Genomic DNA, 19,539 nt, shown 5'->3' on the forward strand with positions numbered 1-19,539 from the left:
TACTTGTATAAAAAATTTCATTTGTACAACTGTATTAGTATTTCTTACCAATATATGCAATGAGATATATACTGTTTAAAAATATTCAAGCACTTATAGCCATTAACTTATTAAATCTTATGATACTTAAAATTTAACTTAAAATTACTTTAATGTGCCAAAAAATAAAAAACCTGAATCAATTTTAAGGTTTTTGAAAACAGATTTTTACATGTAATAAAACTGAACAATTAAAATTATTTATAAAATAAATGTGCTATCTATATTAGAATAATTTTAAATATATGCTAGACAAAATTAAATATTACAAATAGAACACAAAATCACAAGCTTGACTCAATTTTGCACCTTCATTCTTTAAGTTTGTTCAACTATTGAACCTTTCCCCTTAGGTAATAGTGACTGCATATACATTTCAGCTATGACTGCATATACAAAATAAAATTTGCAAAAGTCCATAATTAAGGTTTGCATTTGTGACTAACTTTTGCATGAATCCACAGCTAAATTCTTCATTGTCGAGCATCCTTAGCATAAACTACGCATCAGAATTTCATGAAAATTAGGTGATGGCATAGTGAAATAATAGGAATTTTAAAAGTATATTATATATATATATATATATATATATATATATATATATATATATATAATTATCAATTCTATAAACCACTACGTGGGAGCACATTATACTTTTTGGATAAAATATACAAAAATCAATCAACACTATTCAAAATTTATTAATTTTCTATTAACAAAACATGTTCAACACAGTCCACTACCATCTGGAAATGAGAAAGCATATGTTCAGTCTTTGAAAAGAATGTTTCGGAGGGAATATTATGCACGCTAACTTTAAATTGGGAAATACGTGGTATCCTAATATACCTACTTTTTGAAGTATCCCTTCAACATTAACAGGTTTTAAAAACAGATTAATAAATCTTGTATTTTGTTAAGTTTTATTTGCATGAGTTTTCCATAAAACTATGATACACCACCTCGAAGTTTTTTTTTTTCCACGAGATTAAATTCCTGTTAGGTATATCCTTGTGCTTCTATCCAATTTTGACGAAATTTCGATGTGTAGGTTTTGATACAGAATGCTCTTACACCTGTATATAATTATACATTGAATTTTTTGCAATAAAGCCTTTATTACTTTTTTTTTAAATAAGCAATAATAAAAACAGGTTTTGAAAATCCAAATTAATCAAAAGAAAAATTTCCATTAACAATTTTAAAAGGGTGCATTTCCCAGAAATAAAAAATAAAAAAAATGTGTTCAAGAATTATCACAAAAAAAAAGCAATATAAGTGTTCTAAGATACAGGCATTAACAAGTTTCTTTCTTAAAAACGTTATATATAGTACTCTATTTTCATTAACAAAATTTATATACACTAACAATCTTCACAAGTTTCTAAAAAAAAATTTATTTAAAATACGTATTTAGGTGAATAAAAACAAAACTGAATAATAGGCCATTATGATCTTATGTACTACACTAGTAAATTTAAATAGTATTTATCTTTTGTAAAAATTAGATGTATTTAAATTTGAGGTTACTTACATTTAATAATATTTTTTAAAAGGATTTTTTTCAAGAGAGTTTATATATCTTTTGAATTGTATGCAATTTTTGTGGAAATGTTTAGCAAATGATTCTGAACTTTTTTAGAAATAAAGGAAAATTTATTAGCTTAGAAAATAACAAATTATTGATATTATGAAGTTTATAATTCAATTATAAAATGTTGAATTTAAGAGACATTTATGCAGTTCATTTTAACTTGAGTGTAACATTTTTAAAATAAAAATTGCAATTATTAAGTTTGATATAACATGCATATTTTGTTATAATAAATTATATGCTTTGTCTTTTATAACAGTAAAATCTTGCTAATCCAAACCATAATATGTAAAGTAATTGATCAAATGTAAAATTTGTAAATTATTTTAATGTGAATAAGGGTGGTTTGTAAAATATATTGCATCAGCCGTTTTCTCAAAATAAAAACAATTACCTCAATTCTGAACTACACAGCTTTGTGTCACGATTATAGATTCAAAATTGCATGGATGCGGATTGTGATATTAGAAAGGTGGTAATTTGCTTTGATAATTCACATAAAATTATAAATTGTTTGAAATTTGACAGTAAGTTTAAAAAAAAAAATTGTGGGCAAGATGTATAAAAGTTACTTCTAAATATCAAACAAAGTAATTCAAAACACTAAGAACTTGGTGAAAAGTAAATGTCTAATATGTATTCTAAACACATCTTATCACATATTCTAAACATATATGAAGCCAAAACTGCTCAACAAAAATTTCCGATGTTAGAACAGTGATTGATTGTAGTAATAATTTACATGAAGTTTGAAATAAAAATTAACAGGAGCAAAAAAAAAAAAATAATGAATAAATAAAAACATACTTGGTGTACAAGTTATGCGTACATACAAGTTATTTCCAACATACAAAGTAATTCAAAATTATAATTCCAATTTTAACGAAAAATATTGTTGAAAGAATAATGAAAGGTTTTAGGAGAAAAAAATTAAAATTAATTTGCAAAACTGGTAAATATAAGGGACTTTTTTTTTTTCTAAATATTTGCTTGCGATTGCAGCTTTCTCTGTCTTCAATTTAAGGAAATTAAATTTCAACTTTCAAGCAGTCCTTCAAAAATCTGACAGAGTGAAATTAAACTCCCTCTATAGATTTCATAAACACAGAGATTTCCCTAAAAATAAAAAAAGAGCAAATTGTTTTTTTTTAAAAAAAAAAAACAAGGGCATCATCAGGACACTAATCTTAAACATTATATCTACATAGATTACTGTATTTCAAAATGAAATTCAAAACCCTCAAGTAAATATGCAAAATAATATTTTAGATTAAGCCTAAAAATAATTTACAATAGCTACGGTATCCTGGTTTTTGCTATTGCAATTTCTTTTCTTAAAAATAAAAAAAAAGCAGTTTTTTACAGGAAGCATTTTTTTACAAAAAGGGCAAGGAGGGTGCATTTACCTCTGTAAAAAGGCAGGCAGTGGGGGTCTCCCTTCTAACTTCTTTATTTTACGCGTTATTCCATATCAATATAGGAAAGGTCATTTTAAATCACCTCTTATTCCTCCACGATTTATGTTTGGAAGAAAAAAAAGTACATTCAAATTATCAAAATTGTCAGCTATTTTATTTATTGAATTGCCAGCTATTTTTTTTAAAATCATATATGATTGGATTAGTAGTGTTTTACCGTACATATTTATTTAAAGAATATTATTGTTATATATTTGTATTGTGATATTGTTACTAGAATTAATCCAGATTCAACTAGAATTTAATATTTTCGAGAAAAAAAACATGAATTTAATAAAAAAAATGAAGTATTATTATAAGAATACAATCACATTAAAAATTATGTCTTTTTATCATTGCATTTACGCTAACACAGTTGGATTCTTTGTTTGAAACTCCCTCCCTGATACATATTAGTAAATATGGATATATATTATAAATGTATAAAAGAAAATTCTCTTATTGTTATACTTCATTCTTATAAACATATCATTTAGATCTTAGATGTACAGACAAAAGACTATTAGTTAAAGAAAAATATTTAACATGGGACTTTTTGGTTTGCATAAAAAGGCACACATTTTGCAATTAACTTAAATAGATATGCTTCGCAAAAGGTAAAGTGGCAGAGAATTGACTAATTTTGTATAATTTAAACAACTTCTTCATAGCCAGTAAAGATTCAAAAGTGGAATATAAGATAATAATATGTAAAGATTTAAATAAAGCAATGCAATACAAGTAATATGCAACCAATGTGCCAGTAATATGCAAGTAATGTGCAAGTAATATGCACAAACTACATACATTCCGCAAACCCCTTATGTTTCATGGCGTTCCTCAAGCATCGCAAATGTATTAAGTCTCACGAAAAAATTGCATTTAGTTTGTGATTCAAAATCGAAATAAGTTTTGTCAAATACATGAACGTATTGAGTTCGTCAAATGAATTTCCTCTAACACAGATTTATAGACATCATAAAAATAAATTCTGTTGAAAAAATATTTAACATAATTTGTCAACTAAATGGTTGCAATTATTTTGTAATAAGAAATCCTAGATTGTTTTATAAATTTCACTTTGTCATTTAATCTATTTCTGTATTTATTGAATCGATGATTCAAAAAGAAATTTGTGGTAAGATTTCTTTTCTTGCATAGACCAGTTCCTGAATGATTGGAATCTCATTACTACCAAGCTATATGGTGAACTAATTTTTTTTTTTTCTCTTTATTGTGGAGACAATTGCAATCCAATTATGCAATTGCAATTATGTTTACAATTGCAATCCTGAGCTAAAATACTTTTTAGTAAATATCTTAATCAGTTTAAAAATTAAGGTTTATACAAACTATTTCCTAAATTATAACAAACTTATAATCTCCGATTATGAATATTTTTTTCTAAATATATGAATATCACATTTGTATCAAATATAAATTTATCCTTATTTGAAGATTCCACAGTTAGCTATCACAGAATTCTCACCATACCTATGAAAATATATTTCATTTATCTAAATTCAATTTTAAAAAAAATTACAAAATTTGCATAAGTGCTCTTAAAACTAACAGATGTTAATTAAATTACAATATGCAGTCACATGACTGAGGCATTGTGTGTGAAATTACAAATGTGTGTCTTTTAAATGCTCATCAAAACTATATATATATATGCAGTCACTCATACTTGTACCAAATGACCACTCATTACTCAGTTGCTCACTCATTACTCAGGAACGAGTAATATTCACTGTGATAACAATCATGTATATATTAAATTATTTATGTGAACTGCACAATAATTTTTGAGTTCATTTGCATGCTATTTAAATGAGATTTTTGAGTCAGGAGCTTAGCAAGTTTGATGTTACTAAATGTACCAAGCAAGGTCGGATTCTTTAGCTTTGATTGAAAAATTACAAACGAAATCTCAATTTTTAGCAAGAGATACTGTTAGCACTATATAATAAACAGCGAAGAATTTAGTAATATTCTAAATTAATACAACATTTATAGAAATTATCAAACGGTATTATCATCAAAATTATAACGGTTATATATTTGTCCTCTAAATTTTAATATTTATTAAAATTTTAGACCATGTTAAAGAGTAAAAAAAAATAACAAATTAATCAGAATGTTTTGTTTTTTTTTAAATTTCATTGCTGAAAATCAAAATTGTCCATAATGTTTATCAATTATGTTTTACCCTTCATGTTTCACTAATGTTAATTGAAATTAAATTTTAAACCATATGAATTTTAAAAAAACATTAAATTTCAATAAATGATTAATTAGAAGTTTTCCTGAATTTTTTATTTACTTGAAGCCAAAATTAATCATTTAAGTTTTTGTTTTAGACCATTTTTAATCAAATTATCTAATATTAAAATTTAAGGTCATATTGATTTTTCAAAACATAGAAATATTCAAAGCGTAAATAGCAAAAAAAAATTTTATAATCTATCAAGAGTTTTTTCCCATTAAAACTCATCCCCAACTTTTATCATTAATCAAAATTAAAAATATTAAATCATAATAAAGTTATATTTTTATGAATATTTCACAATTTTGACCTTTTATAAATACTAATTAAAATGACATTAAAACAGAAATTGATTTTTTAATAACATTTTTATTAAAAAACTGAGTGCTAACTGTTAACATTAAATACAACTAACCTGCTAACGTTAAAACCCGTCTTGGAAACGTAGAATATTATTTATTTTATTTTATTTATTGATTATTTTATTTTTGTGTTTGAAATAAAGCAAAAAATTTGGAATAATCACCTAATTAATCATTTAAGAAAAAAATAATAAGTTAAATATTTTAAAAATCTAAATTTAGGACAACATTTTACTAATAGAGAAGTTTTATTAAGACCATGAAACTAATTATTGCTGCCAGTATTGAAATGAAAAAATTTTACATTAATACAATTATTTATAATACAATTATTTATAATACAAAATTAAGGGATTTTTTTGTTTAGTTTTTAAATCTACATACACAGTGTGCATTAGGAAAATTAAAAAAATAGCAATAGCTTACATAAATGTTAAAATTTTTACATTTTTGCAAACTCAAAATAAATTAAAATTCAAATAAAATTTTAAATAATGTAATATAAATATTAAAACTGGATATTAAAATTTTGTATGTAAGGAAATGATCCTGGAATAATACATGACAATTTCAAAATTAATTATACTGCCCCATCATGAAATTTTACGGAATTGAAGTATGGATTATAATGGTAGATTAGCACTAAGTTAGTATTAAAAAGTATTTTCTAGTTTAAAAAAAAAACATTCAATTATAGATATAAAATAAACTTAAGAAATATTGCGTTTTTACAAGTCTTGTTTTGCATACTTATGTTTTAAATAATGCAACATAATAAATAACATAGCTGAATAATAAATAATATGCAACGAAATTATCTAGGACCAATAACACAACCAAATACATTAAATCATTGTGTTAAGCATAAATAGAAATACATAACCCAAACCCTGCATATTCAACTAAAATAATTAGTATCTCTTCGGAAAAAAATTTAATATTATTTTGTTTAAAAAAAACATTTATTTTGTTACATTAAATTACTGAGTTTAACTAAGTTTTAAATCACACTTTTAATCGAGTTTTAAATCACACTTAATGTTATTATTATTTAAAATTTCAAGTTATTTTCCTAAATAAAAATAAAAATTCTTGCAAATGGTTGTTTTTTGAAAGAAAAATTATATTCAAAGATATTTAAAAATTCTACTCTATTCACAAATCGGAAGAAAAAAGAAGTTAATAACATAAAATTTGGAAAATTTACTTATGCTAGTTTTTCCTTGTTTTTTTTTCCTTTTTTTATTATTATTGATATACTAGTCAATATATTAATAACATATTATTGTTTTCAAATAGACAATAATTTTTTTTCACAGTAATGAGTAAGAATAAGCTTTTTTAACAATGAAAAAAATTTAATAAACCTTTACATAATTTCATATTAGAGAGGAATTGATAATAAACTCATAGCAATAAAATTACTTAACAAAGAAATTCAGAGTGAAATTCCATGGACATTAAAGTAAATTAATCTCTCATTTAATTTAATTTTTGAAAATTTCACTTAGGTTTGTGTTAAAAACTTTTTTTTTCTTCAATATTTTAATAAAAAAAAGAGCACTGTCCGACCTTGCCTATTAGAAGCTTTACCTTATTTTAGTGCCTAGTCTTAAAAATCACTTATAAAGCAGTTAACTACAAAACTTTCTTTTTAGCTATTATCATAATAAACAATTATCTGTCATGTGTATTTTAGGATGACTGTTCAGAAATTTGAGCAAAAAATGTTATCTTACTCTGTTCAACATGGAGAGAAATATGTACACAACGCTGTCGTACACAGGAGAATCAACAATTAAAATTTCTAATAAAACTTCTATGATTATTATTTTATTTTAGTCTTATTCTGCTAGTAAAATATACACATTCATACTTGTTTTTCTTTAAAGGGTTGGCATTTTGTCTGTTTGTTGCACATTTACGTCGCACTAGAGCTGCACAATGGGCTATTGGCGACTGTCTGGGAAACATCCCTGAGGATTATCCGAAGACATGCCATCCCAATTTTGATCCTCTGAAGAGAGGATGGGTTCAGAAGCCCGACACCCTGCGCAAAGCCGAGAACTTAACAGCTGAACGAGGACCAATACCGCATACCCTCGGTCCCTACACAGTCTGATCCAAGTGGTCACCCACCTGCACACTGACCGTCGGTGATCTGTTGGGAACCGTGTCTTAATGATCAGTCCACTCTGGGACACATTTTTTCTAGAAGAAACCTATTTCTTCCATCTCTGATAATGTCAAACATAAAATCCTATACATAAAAATAAAAAAAATTATGGTTTAATAATGATGGATAAATGAAAATCTATAATAATGAAATAATAATAAAACTATAATAATACTGAAAAACTATACCAGGGTTGCCACTCAAATAAGGAAAAAAAATTTCCCCTTTCCCTGTACACATTATATTAAAAAGAAACACAATTATTGTGCTCTTGTGTAAGCTATATTGGGCTATCTATGCTATTTTTAATTGCTGGAATGACTTAGAGGAAAAAAAGAAACAGCTGAACATACTTAAAAAAACGTCATAGTAAATGAAATATCCTTAAATATCCAATTCACTTTGAGTAATCACCACTTTTTTTAAAGACTAAAATAAGAAAAAAAAATTCATATATTTTCCTAGTTTGTAAAGAAAAACTTTAAAATTCCCTGTTATCTTAGGGCAGTGGTCGGCAAACTTATTAGCCAAAGAGCCAAATATGAACATTACAACAATTTTTTAAAAAAATTGGGAGCCAAATCTGCTTGTTTAGTAAGCTTTTATTACACTAAATAAGTAGTACACTAAATAAAACTAAATTTCATACTTAATAAGTATTTATTAATGCGAACAATGTGCTTGCATCTCCTTGGAAAATTTGAGTAAGTCAGGTTTGTATGTTGTTGTTTTTAATTTTAATCGTGATTCCAAGTTCTCATCAATAAGACGACTTCTCAGTTTACTCTGGATAATGTCCATGCTTGAAAAAGATTGTTATCATATATTTGTAGAACCGAAAAGGGAAAGAACAGCAAACGCGAGTTTCTTCAGCTGATCGAAAGAGTCAGGAATACTACTCCAAGCGTTGAAAATGATCATGCCTTCCTTCTCCAGGTCATTCAAAGCAGACCACTTGTGTTGTGAACTAAGATCAAATTTTTTCTTCTCCAATATTTTCAATTCAACACAAAGACGTTCGAATTTAGAGCCCCATATCTTCTTGTTTTTTAAATCCAGCAATTGCTTTTCAGTTTTTTAAGTTTTTTTTTTTAAATGAGAATATTATTGCGCCTTCCGTGGATATTTGTGCCAGAGCCGCACTTAAGGAGCCAAAGAGCCACATGCGGCTCTGGAGCCGCACTTTGCCGACCACTGTCTTAGGGGATTCCAAGTCTTTTCCAGATTTTCCCTGTAGAGTGGCATTTTGTAGAGTATAATACTCTACAAAATAAAGGAAACCTTTAGAATGTCTTTAATGATCTGGCACATTGCAGAAGACATTTCTAGTGATAAAATTTTCTAGTTCACTTATTCTTGTGCATAATTTTTTACCAACTCTCAGTTGAAGGAGATCCCGAATTTATAAGTGGTCTTTATGATCCTATTATGAAAGAGTTTGATTAGGTTGGTGAAAAAGCTTTCCTAGATTGTAAATAAGTGAATGGTACCTCAAGGAAGATTTCCGCATCGTGATCTGTGGCAAAACAATCGCCAAGACTTGGAAACTTCTGGACAGTGGACCGTGAGAAACTAAAAAAACATCACAGAAAGGAACCAACTCAAAAACAATTCAAAAGGTATAACTTGTAACCACCCCCGGGCAAACATCTACATGTTTTTTCTTCTTAATTTGCAAGTTTAAAATCTATTTGGCACCTTGGCGATTGTAGTTGGCGCTACAAATCACGATACAGAAATATCCCGGTACCTCAATTCATTAGATTGAAATTATCAGGGTTCTCACTTAAATCTGGAAAAAAAGTTCCCTTTGATTTCCTATATATATTATACACAATATATAAAGAGGAAACACAAAATCCCCATGCAAATGTGTGAGCTATATTAGGATAACTAATACAAGTTTTAATTGCTGGAAAAACTTAGAGAAATAAACAGATCAACATACACAGAAAAATAATACAGCAAATGAAATAGTATAGTGTAGCTGAATTATCTTTACATAATCCATAATTTGCACTTTGAGACGTTGACATTTTGTAATCGAAGAAAATAAGAAATTAAAATTCCCTGTATTTACCCAGTTTATAAGAAAAAATTCGAAAAATTCCCTGAATTTTCCCTGCTATTTTAGAAATCCCTGTTTAAATTCCCTGTATTTTCCAGGTTCTCCCTGTAGAGGGGTAACCCTGATTATTTATAATTATAAATTATTTTAAGATTGAAAAACTTGATTAATCAATAAATTATTTTAAGATTGAAAAACTTGATTAATCAATAGATTCTGTTCTGTGCAGTTCAGCACTAATATTTCTATACTTACCACACAATTGTTAAATAAGTTTTACCTAAATTAAATTTTAAACAACAGATAATTAAAATATAAATTGATAAGATTGTTTGTTTTCCCATAAATTCAAAGCAGATATGAATCAGGAAAACGTGATTCAATTGATAAACTAACAAATTCCTGTAAAAATTTTCAAACTAACCGAATCACTTTTATATTTTCCTTTGTACCTTGTGTAAATAAATTTTCAGTTAAATATTCACAGTTAAAAAAATAAATAAATACATAAGCAGAAATAATTTTTTGGATGGTATGGGTAAAAGTTTTTCTATGTAAATATAAACCAATTAATATTTCAAAAGTAAATTGATACACAACTATTCAAAATGTGAATTTTTAATGATCTTTAAAATAATGCTTTACATTAACAGATGATAGAACACAATTTAAAAATGCAAATGAATCCATCAGATGATACTCCTATTTTGAAACAGCAACAAATAATAGCCGATGCTGTTACAGATCATATTAACGAAAATTCGAGAAACAGTTCATAAGCTAGAGGGTAAATAGTCCTTTTTAAAATCATTAGAGACATAGTGAACCTAATTGAGTGCATTACAAATTTTTAAACTTAAAAAAAAACTAAAAATACTATCACAAATTTAGGAACTTCTGCAATATTGGAAGTTAAAAATTAGTACAAAATATGAAGTGAAACAGTGTCAAAAAACAGTCAAAATAAAAAAAAATTGTTGAAATTTAGAGCTGATAACTAAGTAGCAAAATTATTTTTATTTTTTTTATTGAATGAGATTTTTTAACAAATCTTAAATACTTCCGTATTGCTAATTTCAAATCTGCAATCAGTCTCTCGCTCCAAGCTAGTTTTTTCTTTTAAACAGCATTTTTAGTCTATTTTCGTTGAAATGTGATAGTTTAAATACATTATATATAACAAGGGGCCGAGTAAATGTTGCAACCAACTTCTAAAGGAGTTATGGCAAATCATCAGGACTAAAACTGCACAGGAAGAAATGACCGAAAATGTTGTCATACACTGTTATGGGCGATTTCCTATTATGAACTGTTTCATATATATTTTTTTTAACAAGCCATAATAATAGGGAAACGCCCCAAGACATGTACAATGACATTTCTGAGCATGGGTTTCAATGCAATTTTATTCCTGATGATGCACCCTAAATCTCCTAAAAGTTTGTCACAACATTTATGGCATTCCCTGTTATATACGTTTTCAAATTTGTACATTTCAACAAAAATATTTTAAAAAATTTCAGCTTGTAGAAAGAAACCAATTGTAGATTCAAAACCAGCTATACAAAAGTTTAAAGTATTTAAGATCTGTTAAAAAATCCTAAGCAACAGAAAACAACAACAAAATTTTCCCAGTGATATCCCTGATTATCGAAAATTAGTACACTATCATATTTTAAAATGTGGATGTATGGAAAGACTGTGCTTATCTCATCCCTTCCTTTTGCACAGAACTTTCCAGCTGATGTTGAGCACTTCACTAATAAATCTACATACAGCATTGAAATTTGTAACCTTCCTGTATTAATTATAGTTAAAATTTTATAGAAAACATATTTTATATTATCTATAAACTGAATTTTAATTTTATATCAAAACTTCAATCATTTGATATATTAAATTCTCTGGAATAAGGTATTAACCCATCATACTGGTTAATAGAAAGCATACTGTATATATTATTACTTTAAGAATAAATAAATAAAAATAAAAGAAACAGCAATGAAATTACAATAATAAAATAATAAATTTATGACTATTCATCAAATTTTTAAGAAATTAAATTTTAAGAAGAACAGTAATAAAAGACTTTAAAAAAATAACACCAATTAGCTTATAATTATTTTAGAGGTTTATAATGCAGAAGTACCCAAAGATATCAGGGTGCGTAGCCAGATTTTTTTAACAAAAAATAAGCCCCTTTGAAGTACTTTTTAAGCACTCAAAAGATATTTTTAATCACTTTCCAAAAAAAAAAAATTAATCTGAACCTGTGCAGTAATAAAAATTATTTTTTTCTATCGCTTAAAGTTCTTTATTTATAAAACATAAAATCAGTAAAATTTAGAAACATTTTCAAAACTTTACTTAATCGTGATAAAATAATTAGTTTCAGATAAATATAGCAAAGAAAATTGTGAAAATAATGCATTTTTTGTAATTTAGAACGACAATCAATAAGGTAAGGAAAAAATCTCTTTTTAAAAGATAGAAAATTAAGCACTTTTTACAAACCCCGAATAAAAAAGCACCTTTAAGGGCTTTTGAAAAATGAAAATCAAAAATAAGCACCTTTAAGCACTTTTTAAAAAACGCTACGCACCCTGGTCAAAATGAAAATCAAAATTGTAAAAACATTTTCACGGACATTTCCTTTCAACTTGACTTTTTCCTCCTTCATCATATTCTTGCTTAGTAATCCACATTTGCTGAAAAGTTCCAAGAGAAGCAAGAATAGAGCCACCAATCCACGAACTAAATCTCCGTTCAGCCGCATTATTAGAACTGATCACCTTTAACCTCATGCTGGGGGGAGTTTTGGCAGACAAGTCACGGTTGAGACGTTCGGTAAAACCCTGGATAAGAGTATTACCACCCGTCAGGATTACACCACCGTAAAGACTGGGACGTACATCAATGTCACACATGCCCACACTTGTTGTCACCACTTGCGCAGCACCAATTGCAGTTCCTGTAATACCTTTTATATTCGTCGGGTCAAAAAGTGCTTCGGGGATTTGAAATCGCTCTGTTCCGAAATCCTGGTTATATCCGTTGGGAAATTCATAATGAGTGGTGGGGAGATTTTCAACCGCTTCTTTCTCATATGGAGTTTCATACACTTGGAGGATAGAGCTCTGAAAATCTTGAAGCACTTCTTTAACCATGTAATTATGCCATGACTTGTTTACATCGGGGAGGGTACTTTTCTTTGTCCATTTAGGTTGATCATTTTCTTTGACCGCTTCTTTGGAACCAATCATATATGTCGGTATGATTTCCATGTGATGTTCTTCAAGATACTGCTTACACTGCATCGAAATGAAGTCACCAGCCAGAGGCGACTTGACGATGGCCTGGGCCAGCACATACCCGTCGTGAACCGGTACGGCTGAAGTCGTACTCGCTCCACTATCAACAACGATTCCAGTTGACCGTCCATTTGCAAAAGCTGCAAGCACAGCATTCTTACTCAAGAAAAAAGCAGGAATGTTGTACTTCTCAAACATAAGTTCGGTCAACTTTTCTCGTTTTGAACGTGCATTCCACGAAGTCTCAGACATTAGCACAGGATGCAAATGTGGTTCAGATTTAATGTGCTTGCTGTACACATAATCTAAAACTCTTTCGAACAAATCCCAGTCTTCGACCATGCCGTCTTTCAAAAATGAAACCATTTCCATACCTTTACGTGGGACATGAATACTAGTAGTGTCTATATAATACTTTTTCTGAGAGGCACTTTCACTTGATGTATTATTTCCATTGACTTCCATAGCATCTGAAACATTCTCTTCCAATACTCCACACATAGTTGGTATGTCAGCTTTAGGTGTGTCTTCCCCAGCATATCCAGCACGTATGGAATAGTGGCCAAAATCGAACACTAGGGCTCCTACCTCATCGCCACCATAAACACCTCCACTCATTTTGAAGAGAAGTAGTAAATTTTGGTATCAGATGAAAAATTCAGATGTACACCATTAGTTCTGAAAGATTATTAAAAATTGGAAATTAGTTGAAAAATTTTAAACAGTTAATACATATAAAGCAGAATGGAAAAAAAATTACATCAAATGCTTCATTTGGAAAATTGAATTAAACATATCAATCAGTTTCAAGTGACCCCTGTTACAGAATTTTTTCGGGCATTCTGCAACAAAACTCTTTAGCACTAATATCTTTCAGCAATGTAGGTAGGTACTTTATTTGCGTCGCACTAGAGTAGCACAATGGGCTATTAGCGACAGTTTGGGAAACATCCTTGAGGATGATCCAAAGATATGCCATCGTAATTTTGACTCTCTGCACAGGGGATGGTTTCCCTACTTTGATAGCCCAACAACCTATGTGCGGAGTCAAGCACTTTACGACAGAACAATTTAACAAGGACCGATACTTTCAATAATAGCAAAGATGTATGCAACTAATTTAAAGTAACAAAAACAATGTGTCTACAAAAAAAAAGTTATTTTCATTGAATATGTAATATTTTCTTATTCTAATATTATGGGCGATATTCTCGCATTTTGTTGTGGAATTATTTCCTTTCTCGCATTTTGTAAATCACATTTTAAAAAAAATAATTAAAAATCATGAAATCCTTAGCAGCAATTACCGAAAAACAGATCGACGACAAAATCACGCAAATCGGACTCTTCAAAAAGAGGTTACTCGTATACGTGTTTCGTCTCATGATTTGATTGTTGTAATAAATAATATTGGATTTTGAAAACTATATGCAAATTAAAAATCATGCGAATCGGACTCCTCAAAAAAAGATTACGCATATACGTGTTTCGTTTCAAGATTTGATTGTTGTAATAAATAATATTGGATTTTAAAAACTTTATGGAAATGAAAAGCAATAATTGCCAAAAAAATACAATAGAATCATTGACTTAAAAAGTCTAAATACTCGAATGCAAGATTGGAATTTCCCGAATCATCTGAAATACATCGGGGTAATTAGTGTATAGAAAATGAAGTTGAACATATAAGGGCTTCCTACAGCTTAGGGCTTCACTATGCGTAAATTCGACCTTGATACCCTCTCATATAAATGTAAACGTATACAGATGAGTTGAATCTTCTTTTTTAATATAAAAGTAATGATACTACAAAAAAAATATATGGCATAACAGATTATTTATATTAACTACAGGGTTGGCAGGCTTTTGACATGTGACAGTTTTTGACAGTTTAAACCGTCACGTCAAAAACCTCACTGTCAAAAATGTCGAAAATGTCAAAAACCTATATTCATATGTGAAATTTAATTAATATATTAAATTTATATATTTTTTATAAAGGATAGTGTTTCTAAATATGTTCTAGAAAAAATAAATTTAAAATTTTGAAGAAACACTTATATTTTGAATAGTAACCAAAATCTTGTACTTTTGAAAGCTCACATCTTTTGTAATATTATGTATTCATTTTCATGTGTTATTGAAAATCTGCAGTGATATTATTAAGAAATTTATTTATAACCAAATTTAGTGTATAGTATAAATTATACTAAAAATTAGACATTTTTAAACATAAACATTAGCAGTTTTGTACATTAGACATCTTTTAAAGAAAAATCTTTTTAATATTCTTTTAAATCTTCTTAATAATCTTTTTAACATAAGACAATACAAATTTAAGTGCTTTCTGTTAAATACACAGAGTAGTTAGTGTCGATTTACAGTATATTCAGCCTATTCATTTACTATGCTGAAAATTTAGTTTATCCAAATACTTGTGAATTTCATTTTGCTGAATACTATATACATAGTTTTGTTGAATATCTAAATATTCAGCTGTTGAATAATTACTTCTTGCTTTCAAGATATGCATTATTTGTATTCTTAATACAAGTGGGGGAAAAAATTAAGAGGTAAAAATTTTTTTAAAATGATAAGTGTAATAATTATAAATAAATATAATAAACAATATGAATTATATTTATCATTATTCACAAATATAACTACTTTTAAATTCAAATTAACATACTGGATAATAAATATATTCGGTATAACATTAAAAATTTTTTTCATACACTTGTATCAAGTTTGTTTTTATACAACATAACTTGTAAGTTCCTTATAAATATTAGTTATATGTTCCTTATATGTCAAAAATGCATAGTAATTAACTTTTAATTTTCTTAAGTATCAAAAAAAAAATTTTTTTTTTTCAAAATATAAATATTTAAAAAAATTTTGTGCAAAATTTTTCTGCACATGCATTTGAATATAAATTTCTGAGATTTTAAATCTGTTATTTTACCTTAATTTTAATTAAAAAATGTTTTAAAACCTGCTGATTACCTATAGTATAATTAAATTTCAATATAATGCATGGCAACTGTTGGTAGTTTTGAAGTTTATATATTTTTTTGGCAAACTTTAGTTTTTGACGGTTTAAACCAGTATTATACCCTTGTCATGTCAAAAACCACTTTTTGACGTCAAAAACCCAACCCTGATTAACTAGCATTTATTATGAAATGGAAAAACTGGCATTAGTATTTTCTAAGAAACAGTATAGATTCAGCAAGATCTCCTTTGATTGAGGATCGTATATCTGATTTGATAGACTTTATAGCTGAAAATAGTCTTTTTCAAACTAGCTTGAGTAGTGGATGAGTTGTTTCTCATACGGCTACTTCATTTAACTTTTCAGGATAGATTTACATAAGTTCTAAAACAAGTGTCCCAGAGGTGTGACCATCTTTCTTAATTTTTTCAACATATGTGTAGAAATCTTGTTTGTATTTTTTCATTTATAAATATAAAAGCTCTTATTTCTTTCTTTATTTTCATTCTCATCATCCTTAGAATTTCAAGATTATGCAAATTTTTCTCAAAATCTAATTCAACTATGGAAGATTATGATAGAGACTCAGTTGTAAACTTTGCAGTCTGACTGTCATGATTTGAATACTAAAATTCTTCTGAGAATAACTTTATTTTTAGTGAAAGTAGATGACATACTTTCTTTGTCGTCTTAATCTCTTCGTCAACCAACGAATTCTAACAGGCCAACAAATAGAGTCAGAGAGAACATGTTTTTAGAGGCTCCATGACTCTGACTCTTTTTACCCAAAGATCTACCTAACACTGATTCAAACTACGTGACTCCAACTACAACCTTAGTCAAAACCAGTTAAAACTGACAAAAACTTACTAACTCTGTCAGTCGCCTACAAAAATTTTAAAAAATTTAAGGTTTAAGGGTTTAAACAATTTTTTTTTTCAAAAGAAAAAATCTTTTAAAATAACTTAAGTTTCTATTATATTTGCAAAAAATTTTATAGTTTAAATATAACTAAATGAAAAATACTAAATTTTCCAATAAATTTCTTTTTAATCAAATGTGAAATTGCTAATGTGAATCTGTTGCTTTTAATGAAGTGACATGTAATTTTCAAAAGCTTATGTGTGATTGCTTTTTGGCTAAAATATAATTATAAACTAATTAATGTGAGTAAATTTCAAGTCAAGTTATGATGTCTCTAAAAAATACTTCAATACACACCCTCGTTTCCATGTTCAGATAGTTTTCAAAATTATTTAAAAAATGGAAGCATAGAACAAGATAAGGTCAAAAGTTTATGTTTAATAATCTCATTAATTATGCTTTTGATTGTAGTAAGCATCCCCTCATTCTCAGTTATACTTGCTACAGCAAAAACATAACTAGGTATGAGGTGTTTTTCTGAATTTTATTTTTCATCTTATTTTTGGAATTTTTTTCAGTTTTCTGCGAAAGCAAATTATTATTGTATAAATGCAGTTTTTTATTGATTCTATTACTTTTAAAATACGCTTACGTAAAAAAGCATAGTTTAAAAATATTCAAAATTGATTTAAAACTTAATCACTGTATATTATTTTACAAGGTTAATTGTGACACAAAGTGAAAAACTCTGATAATTTGATATGCAAAACATCGATATCAATATATTAATTTATAAACCAACTATGTTTCATATTCAACATAATTTTTGGAACTAACATTTATAATAAAATTGCTTGCTAATGAATAATATCACACCTTTAGAATAACTAATTCAAGAAAAATCTTACTTCTCACAAAAATTGCAATATTGGATTTCAAAAATGCGAAAATACAAAATTGAGATATTAAAATGTTAAATCGCCTAAATACATAATCCATAAATTTTAGATAACATGAACACATTCTGCAGTATGTATATCACGTATTACAAAAAACTATGTTAGATATTAAAAATGTGCGAACATGAATCACGATAATCGCAGATTCCGGCACAATCAAAATGTCCATAAAACCAACAGAATCAAATAGGACAAAGAATCGTGTGTATGTAAATGTCTCGATAACAGGATTTAAATCGCAGAAGTCCATGAACCAGTGATCTTCATATATGCTGAATTTTAAGAATATTTGCAGAAAAATCACAGACCCTGCTTCTAGTTTTTAGACCCGGAATAATGGTACGAAAAACCTGGAATTCGGAATTCAATCATCTCTGTTTTTTCTAATGCTGCATTATAAACATATTGATACACTTAAAACTTCATTATGCTAAGAAATATGACCAAAAAAAGTATCCTTTTTATTAGTGATCATTAAATCATTTGTATTAAAAGAATATGCAGAAAATTGTTAGAGCCTATTATTTGATTAGAATACGGATTTCTAATTCTGCAATTTCTCCCAAAATTATTAAAGCAATTTAAAATACAATAGTATTTTCGAAAAAATCAAATGCACATTTATTAACATAAATTGTATATTTCTTAGTATTAATAAGAGCCTATTTAACGCTTGTGCATTTGAAGAAAAAAAAGACACTTTACGTTGAATTTTAAATGGATTACATGAAAAACGACTTGTATACAACAAATGTACAAAAAAAATGGAAAAGATTGACAGCTTTCTCAATAAATTCCACTGAAGCATAAAAAAGAACTTTAGTAAATATAACTTCTTCGTAAAATAAATAGAGTAGCAAATATGGCACGCATATTTTAAGCGCTAAAAGTTACATAAGTCATTCATTTTTCTGTCTTAAGTTGGTTGCATATTACAAAAAAACATGTAATTAAAAACAGATAAATTTGCTTTAAAGCATTTAAATAAATAAAGAATTCGTTTACGTCAACAATATATACATTTTTAAACCAAATTTGAGTCAATATTACTGCAAAAAAAATAATAAACAAATATCTTACATACCGGCGCTTAACACAAAAATCAACAACCATTGATACCAAAACAGTTAACAGTTAAAAAAGGAAACTGGAGGGTCATCTTAAAAAATTGCAACTCAACTCAAACTCCTTATCTCCAGATTTAATGTCCAGGAAATGTAGGTCTTATTTTTGCGGTGGCAACAAAATCCCGACTTTAAAGTTCATCTTATTTTTGTGGTTTGTAATGTGTCTACCACTACAGAAATACGATTCCAATTCACTAGTATATAAGACATGTTAACTCAATTCATTTATACCTTTTCCTTTATGAAGGTTAGCATTGTCGAAAACAACTCTCCCCCCATTGGTGACCAGGGTCGGCCCTAGACATTTTGGCGCTCCGG

At 27.7% G+C, this 19,539-nt stretch overlaps 1 protein-coding gene across 3 annotated transcripts; it reads right to left on the bottom strand.

Moving 5' to 3' along the window:
* Positions 1-10,567: 10,567 nt before the first annotated feature.
* On the bottom strand, positions 10,568-19,283 carry Bap55 (Brahma associated protein 55kD). 3 transcript variants are annotated; one of them, XM_016054745.4, is made up of 2 exons: positions 19,179-19,283; positions 10,568-13,954 (listed from the first exon to the last, which is right to left on the bottom strand). In XM_016054745.4, the coding sequence occupies exon 2, from the start codon at positions 13,892-13,894 to the stop codon at positions 12,605-12,607; it is 1,290 nt and encodes a 429-aa protein (XP_015910231.1). In that variant the 5' UTR covers positions 13,895-13,954; positions 19,179-19,283; the 3' UTR covers positions 10,568-12,604. The 3 variants fall into 3 exon arrangements, with proteins under 3 accessions (XP_015910231.1, XP_015910232.1, XP_042901620.1); XM_016054746.4 differs by lacking the exon at positions 19,179-19,283 and adding an exon at positions 19,115-19,174; XM_043045686.3 differs by lacking the exon at positions 19,179-19,283 and adding an exon at positions 19,100-19,122.
* Between the last annotated feature and the right edge of the window lie 256 nt (positions 19,284-19,539).

This window comes from Parasteatoda tepidariorum, chromosome 6, assembly GCF_982258835.1.
Source record: "Parasteatoda tepidariorum strain Cologne lab strain chromosome 6, Ptep-v5.0, whole genome shotgun sequence".
Taxonomy (NCBI): Eukaryota; Metazoa; Arthropoda; class Arachnida; order Araneae; family Theridiidae; genus Parasteatoda; species Parasteatoda tepidariorum.